General features: G+C 33.7%; 1 protein-coding gene across 2 annotated transcripts in view; it reads left to right on the top strand.

The window, feature by feature from the left end:
- The window catches only part of Arl6ip6 (ADP ribosylation factor like GTPase 6 interacting protein 6), a 39,324-nt gene extending 33,704 nt beyond the window's left edge, over window positions 1-5,620 (top strand). Inside the window, exon 4 of one of the 2 annotated variants that reach the window (XM_004636680.2) lies at window positions 4,761-5,620. In XM_004636680.2, the coding sequence (XP_004636737.1) occupies window positions 4,761-4,854 (94 nt within the window). In that variant the 3' untranslated portion in view covers window positions 4,855-5,620. The remainder of the gene's footprint in view (window positions 1-4,760) is intronic. The other variant, XM_023721331.1, reaches the window with a different exon arrangement.
- Window positions 5,621-8,933: the final 3,313 nt, after the last annotated feature.

Genomic DNA, 8,933 nt, shown 5'->3' on the forward strand with positions numbered 1-8,933 from the left:
AAAGATCCAAAATCTACAACAAATACTGTGAAAGTCAAATAAAAAAAAAAAAAAAAGAAATTATTTTTCCCAAATTCTAGTTTTGGGGGTAGATACTTTCAATTCCAAATAAAGAACTATAATTTCTTATTCTTTTTCTTAAAGCAAAATAGCTGACATTCAAAGTATTATTTTAAATTACAGGAATTCCATCATGAAAGCATCTCTTGTGAGACTACATGGGAAGGGAAAAAATGCATGAAGAAATATGACATAGGCATGAAGAGAATAGAGTGTCTTGCTATTTATGACTAGCAAAAGGGTCTAGGTCAGATCACACATTAGAAATGTAAAAACAACCCAAGGGGCCGGGGAGAAGACTTAGTGGAATAAGTGCTTCCCTGGCAAGCGCAAGATCCTGAGTTCAATTCCCAGTTCCACAAAAACAAACAAACAACAACAAAAACTCAAAAAATTATTTGGTGCTTTTGGCATTGCTTATTTGTTAGTTTGTTGTTCAAAAGTCAGAGAATAGTCACTTAAGTTGCTAGAGTCATTGAGTTCATTTGAATCATAAATTTTAAATGTATTCTATTCCCCCACAATGAAGAAAATTAAAATAATTTTTTCATGTTATATTCACTTTACAAGTTACAATTAAATACTAATAGAAATATATTGCTAGAAATTAATTTTCTATATATGAAATCTGGATATAGGTAAAAGAACTATGGATTGTTTGGGAAATTATAAAGTAGAAGTGATTATGAATAAGCAGAAAGAGGCTTGTATTCATTTCTTCAGTCTAATTCCCAAGTTTATTTATACAGTGTTATTGATTTTTGGTTTAAGGTGGGCTTAAGTTTAGGTGTTTGGCTTAGAAGAAAGAGATAAAGTAGTTAAACAAGAATATTTTCAAATATCTTATGTAGCTAAGCTTTCTTTTCTAGATAGGTAATACTGTCATTTTCTATTTGTGAGATACCTAATTCTTAAAGCAACTCTATAGGGTAAGTTCTGTTTTTATTTCCATTGTATAAAGGAAGAAATTAAAGTTCAGAAAGATCAGACAATTTTTCTGTCTATACTACTTGTTTAGTACTGACACTCAGACTCATATCTAGTGTGGACCTTGAATTCAAATACTAACATGTACTCAATAAGTACTTCATAATACGCATCTTTATTATTAGAAAGTCCTTGGAACTATAACAGGATAATAGTACCTTTTATACAATTAATCTCCTAAGATAAGGAAGTAGATCCATTGTAATGAGTCTTTCCTTGTAAATATTTTCCCAGTATTTCAGTTGTATTGAGCAGTGTTTCCTATTATTTTTATTTTGGCTTCAGAAATGTGTTGTAGCAACTTTAAGCCTAATAAAATCTGTTTAACTTTTGCTTCAGAACCATTTTTGCTTTCGTCATTGAATTGTCTTTATATTTCTGCTTGTTATTTTTATGGTCAAACGAACTGTGGGGTCTTAATATTTGAAATTAATGTTAAACTATTCACTTATTTTCTTTTTTTTTTTTATTCACTTATTTTCATTATATCAGTTGTTTTCTTTGATTGGATCTTTGGGATTAAAATACTTAGGCAATTATATTCCCTACATTGTCAATTTAAATACAGATAATGTTCATCATTTATCTATTTTAATAGGAAAAACCATACATAACTATGTAAGCATTTTGAAATGTTTTACTTACTCTGCCTCTGCAAACTGTAATAGTCATAGGAGAATTTAAAATTGGAGGAAACTCTTTAAGTTCCTCTGATCTGGTCTTTTCATGTGATAAGCATGAGATCTTAAGTGTGAATTTCATTTCTGGTCTATTCTTTTCCCCTCACACCATGTCTGTTTCATCTGGCAGCCTGTGCCATGGCTTGTAAAACCTAGGTCAAACTTCTATCATTAGGAAATTTGTCCTTATTGACAATATTATGTACTTTGCTTTTATATTTTCTATCTAGTTAGCACAAAAAATATGAGCAAAACAATGTCTTAGAAAAATTAATATATAAAGTGTGTTTAGGTATATGCAGAGAAAGTAGTTCTGAAAAACATTTGATTGTAAGTTGGATTTCTGTATTAGATTCTATGTACAAATATTTACTGTAGAGTATCTCCAAAAATGGTGGTACCATTTTCAAAAGATCTTCATGCCCATTTAAGAATGCTTACAGATTCTAAAATAAAATGGAAGGTCTTCAAAATTAAACATTCCTGTTATGTTGTTGAGACTCTGAGATTTTTTGTTTGTTGCCCTCATTCAGTTATGTAGTCTAATTTGAAAATCCAGATGGCAGACAAGAAAATCAAATTAGTTTGGTGGGGCCAGGTATTATTTACTCACTTTTAAGGGTTGGGCAGTATTAATAGTGCTATAATTTTGCTTGAGATGTATGAAAATTTTTATTTTTTGTGTGATTTTCTCAGTTGTACTGTATTATATTGTAGTTACAAAAAAGTTACACTCATTTTACTTAATGGATATAATTGACTTAATAAAAGGTTCTTTTCCTAATTGGATTTACCATTAAAAGATTAAGTGTATTTGTACATACATAAATCTGTTTGTGGATACAATTGTATATTCCGGTATGTGTATCAGTTTGGTACTTGAAAATATTTTTTATGTTGTGATTTGAATTTCTCATTACACACTTATTGAATAATATAAAATTAGTGTTGTAGTGTCAGTTTCCTTCTCAAAGTGCTACTGAGGACTACTGAGATCTCAATGAATTTGTAGAAGAAATGAGAGCTTTACAATGTGTAATATTTCCACATTATTCTAAGAACCTTCCTCCACTAAGTTCTTTCAGTGTTGTCTTCAGTAAAACGTTTTTTAAGTTGAAATGTAATTCATATACGTATTCATTTTGCTTCACAGTAAAAGTTTAACTTGAGGTACAATTCATGTATGCATTCATTTTGATTCACAGTGCACTTTTTGCACACATACATCCTCAATTTGATATGCTTTCATGAATAGAGGAATTTGATATTTGGTATCACCTTTTTTCTTTCTTTCTTTCTTTCTTTCTTTCTTTCTTTCTTTCTTTCTTTCTTTCTTTCTTTCTTTCTTTCTTTCTTTCTTTCTTTCTGGTACCAAGGATTGAATTCTGGACCTTGTATTTGTCAGGCAGGCACCTTTTTTCTTTCTTTCTTTCTTTCTTTCTTTCTTTCTTTCTTTCTGGTACCAAGGATTGAACTCTGGACCTTGTATTTGTCAGGCAGGCACTTATGCCACTAAGCTATCTCCCCATGCCCCCCCCCCCTTTGTACCAGGAACTAAACTCAGAAACTTGTGCCTGCCAGGCAGGTGCTGCACCACTGAGTGATATACCCAGTCCCTGGTGACAGCTTCTGACACCAATTGGACATAGCATTTGTATTTTTCTTTTTAGTATGTGTTACCCTTATTAGATAAGGAAAGAAAGGGCTGCCATTATAGCTCAGCAGACTAAGCGCTTGTTTTGGTAAGTGCAGGGGCGAGGGTTTGATCCCTGGCCCTGCATGCTGCACCAGCCCTGCCCCTGGATGCACTGAGCTGGCAATGGAGTCGGACGTGGTAGCGCACGCCTCTAATCTCAGCACTAGGGAGGCTGAAATTAGAAGGATCACTATGAGTCCAAGCTGCATAGTGAGACTCTCCACACACACACAAATATAAATGAATAAATAAATAAAATAAAAAACTCAGGATAAGGGAAAAAGTATTATTGCAGTATGGTTAATGGGAGGGCTATTAAGTTGTTGTAAAGGAAACAAATGTGAGGGCAAAAGTCTATGCACATAAAGTTCTTAGCTAGTTGGAACCCAGAGTAATTGTAAATAAGAGGTGTGTCTTTGCTGAATTTTTACTTAATATGTTACATTAAGTTTAAGTATACACTGTATTTTTTAAACATTCCTTTTTGATTAAATGTTTATAGCATTTTCTTTAAAGTAAAAATGTTGCAGTGTATCCTCATTTGCCTTATTCACTGGATCTCATACTGTACAGTTTCTGGATCTTCTTAGTTAAAATGACCATGAATGGTAAAAGTGTTGAATTGATTCTGGACATTGAGGCACCACAGCAGCCACAACAGCACAATTAAAGACATAAAAGAAGATTGCCACAGTTGTTTCAGAAAGTGGCAAGAATAATGGAATAAGTGTGCTCAAAGCAAGGGAATTATTTTGATGGGAATTAATGGTAGTGTGTCTTCTGTAAGTTTTGAAAATTAAAGCATTGACCTTTTTTTTTTTTTTACTGAATATGTTACATAAAGTGAGGAGGAAATATATTTTCCTCTAACCACTGTTAAAGAATAGTTTTGGAGCCAGGAGTGTAGCTCAAGCAGAGGCACAGCACCTGCCTAGCAAGCAAAACATAACAGCGTTTAGTTCCCAGTACTGAAAAGCAAAAAAAGGCTCTTATGCAAGGTGTGGTTGCACATGCCTATAATCCCAGCACCCAAGGGGCCAGGGCAGGAGGATTGATGCAAGTTTGATACCAGCCTGGTCTATAAAGTTGTGTTCAGGGCCATCCTGAACTGCTTACTGAGACCTTGCCTCAAAATAGTTGTGAAAGAGAACTTAAAAATCTATTGTCTTCTAATACTGCAAAACATTCAGTATTTTTTTTTTTTAACTTGAGTATTAATGTGTAAAAACTCGGAAAACAGTCCCAGGTCTAAACCACTTTTGATAAAAATTTGATGTTTTGCTTATGCCAAGTTATATGTTCCCTTTTTGATTTGTGTTTCTCCTTTTTTTTTCTAGAAAACTGACTGGACATTCTTTCCACATGGGCTATAGCATGGCAATTTTGAATGGTATTGTAGCTGCTCTTACTGTGGCATGGTGCCTCATGTAAACCCGCAATGGAGAAATATTGTTGGCAGAAGTCATGAATTTTTCGTAATAACGGAAAAGAACTTCATTGCCTACTCCGAAAGCTAAGAAGAAACCATTGGTTCAAATAATATTATGGAGGATCTTCAAAAGCATCATTGTAGAGTTCAACTATTAGGAATATCTAGTACTAAGCTTAATGGACATTTTTACAAGGATAAGATGTTGACCTCATTTTTTGTGTCTGTAGTTCTTATAATTTATAGAAAATGTAATGCAAGACAATGCCTTTCCATGTATATGCAAAACTTTTGCTAAGGAATCTTGATGTTGTTTGGGGTAGAAATAATCTTACTTAGACATTCTATTAGAAAGTGGTGCCTATTACTCTGACATTTTATAAAATCTACTTTTAAGTCAGAATGGTTTTGTACCCATATAATCAGTAGAAGGTGCATTTATATTTTATATGGAACAGTTCTTTATGTACAGTTTTTAACATATTTTCTTACAGATTGAATTTATATGTTTTTAAAATTATGACATCTAGATGACTGTAAATGCTTAAGTGGTGCAAACCTAATACTTGCAATTTTTCCCAAGTATTTTGTCTTTAAAAAAAAATTAAAAGGAGCATTGATGTAAGTTTAAAATTTTTATTTTTACGAAAATGACTAAAAGAGAAATTATGTCATTAAGACACTGAAAAATTTGAGGTTTACTATTTTGTACAATTTTAAATATTTATCTTGTACATATGGTCACTTCAATTTATTTTGTTTTGAATAAATGAGACCTGAAGTTTTTGAATGTAAAAGTGTTTGAAATCATTTTATTTTTAGTCTCAGAAACTTAGTTATCAAAGTAGAAGAGATATTTCGATACTATACATATGTATATATGAAAAAATAATTACATATAGTTAAAATGTTTTATAACTTTTCTGTTTAAGTTTTTTCTGTAGTTGTGATATTAGACTTTTTGGGTTTTGCATAGTAATTAAGTCTTAATTTTTCCCTTTTCTTACTGACTACCTTAGGGTTTAGAAAGTTACCTCAGATTTAGAAAGATTGATGCTTTCTCTAGTTATAGGAAAACTTTGGGAAACCACTGGTTAACCACACTGTTTATTCAGGCTAAGTGGAAATCCTTATGTATAGAATATTCTCCCCTTGAATGTTAATACTAAGTAAGCCAGGGTTTTAAAGCTCCACTTTTTTTTTACTGTTAAGAAAGTTTTAGTTGGAAATAACTAATTCTGAAGTATTTATCACTTACAACTGGTACTGAAAGCTACCTGAAAATACTTAGACTAACAGGGGTGTATGTGGTTAAATACCAATCCCATGGTTTAAGTACCAGTGTGATTGGTACAGTGAATCCATTTTCACTTTCTGCTCTCCTTTCTTTTACCCTTCGACTTGAAAGGGCTCTTCCACTGCAGTTTATTTAGGTAAACTTTAATGACTAAAAAAGTTTATTATAGGAGATCCTAAAATATATATATGTGTATGATTGATATTTCTTTGACACTATTTATTTTAGACTAGCACTTCTTTTTTGAAGACTGCCCTCCTTTCTCCATACTAACTTAGAGATGAAATATAAACCATTCATAAATTCAAGTGGTCGACTGGCAATAGTTATTGAACTCTTGTTTCTCATCTCTTCTAGTCATAGTGATTGCAACAGAAATAGAGACATAAATCAGCCTCTTCCCAGAATTATTGTGTGAAATTAAGGTATGATTAAGGTAGGACGGATAAGGCCAGAAAAATGTTGGCAACCATAATTAACTGAGCTCAGTAGGAAAGAATAATGCTGGCATGGGTATTGGCAAATGGCAATTTTTGGGGCCCTGAAAACTAGTGATAATCCTGGAAGTCTTGGAATATGGTTACATAGACCATTATATTTGTCTTTAGCTTCTACTGTGTTGGCATTGGCTTTTGTCATTTGCAGAAATAGTTCAGAGGAGCTTACCTACCTAGTAATCAGTCCTATCTCTTCGAATGAGCTAACTAGCTATCAGGTATCCCCATGATGTGTGAGAGAAAGATGAGTTGATTCCATTCAAACTTAACTAGTTTACTCTATGAATATGCATACCATATTTCTTCTGTACCAATGTCAAGATAACTGACAGTGGTGTTAACAGAGGTCTGTTGTGTTGCTGAATATTCCACAATGTACAGGCTTGGTACATGTACTGGTCACTTTCTGTTGCTTGAATATAATTTGAAGTTTAGTTGAGGAAAGCTGCTCAGCTCTTGGCATCCAGAAAGCTCAGAGTAGAGGAAAAAGCCCTAGACAGTGCCTAGGCCAAGATGTGGGCCCCATTTACCCACTTCTACCTAGACTTCACTTCCTGAGGGTCCATCCCACTATGAACAAATTGGTGGGTTAACACATTGATGAGATTAGTGCCCTCACAATCCAATTAGTTTTTTAGGAGTCTCAGTCCAGTCAACTTGACAATCAGTGGTTATAGGACTACCTAGAATTCTGAGACAGTATTATCCAAAAAGGCCCAATTGAGCTATTTCTCAACAAGAATTATGAAAAGACCAGTCTCTGTACCGTGTACCTCTACCAGACAAGGTCTGCTAGAAACACTGGGCTTCAGTATTATGAAGTTTCCCACATGATAGTGCTTCTGGCTGGGGAACTTCATTCCCCCTAAAAGCACAAATATCTGTTCGAAAAGGTACCATAATAAAGTTACCCTTTGACTTGAGAGGGCTCTTCCACTGCAATTTATTTAGGTAAACTTTAGGCAAAAATACACTGACTGATTTGGAAATTGAGACTACATTTAGCCATTTAAAATTCCTTATGCAACTGGAGAAACAGAATTGTAGAGTAATAAATAATCCACCAAGGAGGAATTACTGTTATACAATGGCAGCTGGAAGAAATATGGATTAGCCCTAAAGGCTGAAAATTTCCTAGTTGTTATACTCTCATTAAGTTTCAGTTAGTAGAATATTACAACTTCACCTGTCTCAGAAATGAGAATTTGGTCATCCTACCAGATAAAAAATCTCTGCCTTAGTCAGAATCCTGCTATAAGTCAAGGAAACATAGACTAGATGTTAGCTGAAATAAATCAAACCCTGTCCTGAAGTTAAAAAAGTGAGTTGCAAAAACAAAAGTTACTAAGCACCTGCATAGGCAAGCACAGTGACTGAGGTTCAATCTCTAGCACTACATGCTGCACTGGACCTGCCATGGGGCTCTCTGAGCCAGCCACTGAGACCAGGCGTGGTGGTATACGCCTGTAATCCCAGCGCTGGGGAGGATGAAAATAGGATCACTACAAGTCCAAGCTGTGTAATGAGACCCTGTACAAAATACATAAAAAGTCGTTCCATATTTTTTTCTTTTATGTAATGTGGATATCTAAATTCTAAATTTGTTTCCTCAGTTTTTCCCATTACTGTATATGTCATTTTTTTTTTTTTTTTTTTTTTTTTTACCCCCTTCAGTATCAGGGATCAAACTCAAGATATTGCACTTACCAAGCAGGTGCTTATGCCACTGAGTTATCTCTCCAGCTCTGTACATGAGATTTTTGATATTGGCTAACTCTGGGATGTCACACTTAGGTTACAAAATAATGTGATAGGGTTACCACAGACCTGAGGGGAAATAAGCATTCTTTAAGATCCTGCACATGGCAGTGAATGTGACTTGACTGTCTGCCTGTGGAAGAGGTGTGCATTTTTAACTGAACAAGAACTGATTACACTTTGAGGTGTAGCATAGTTTTTTCGAAGAAGTGTTGAATGAGTGCACGGTGGACAGGAAAATAATGCACTCTAGTGGGTATTTTGTGTCCTAATTTTCAACCTTAAAACCCGTTTCTATTTTGGGAGAATTTTTTGTTGTATGAGTTTGTGGAAGAGAAATTTTTACAATACATTTGAATGAACTAAGACATTAAGTATTTTCTCAAATTTTAAAATACATTAATACATAAAAATTTTTACTTACTAAGTACCATGTTATGGTTCAGTTCACATATACTTTGTATAATGCTTAAATCAGGTTATACATATTCTCAAACTTTTTTTTTTTTTTTTTTTTTCAGAACCGGGG

The sequence above is a fragment of the Octodon degus genome, unplaced genomic scaffold (genome assembly GCF_000260255.1).
Source record: "Octodon degus isolate 3935 unplaced genomic scaffold, OctDeg1.0 scaffold00082, whole genome shotgun sequence".
Taxonomy (NCBI): domain Eukaryota; kingdom Metazoa; phylum Chordata; class Mammalia; order Rodentia; family Octodontidae; genus Octodon; species Octodon degus.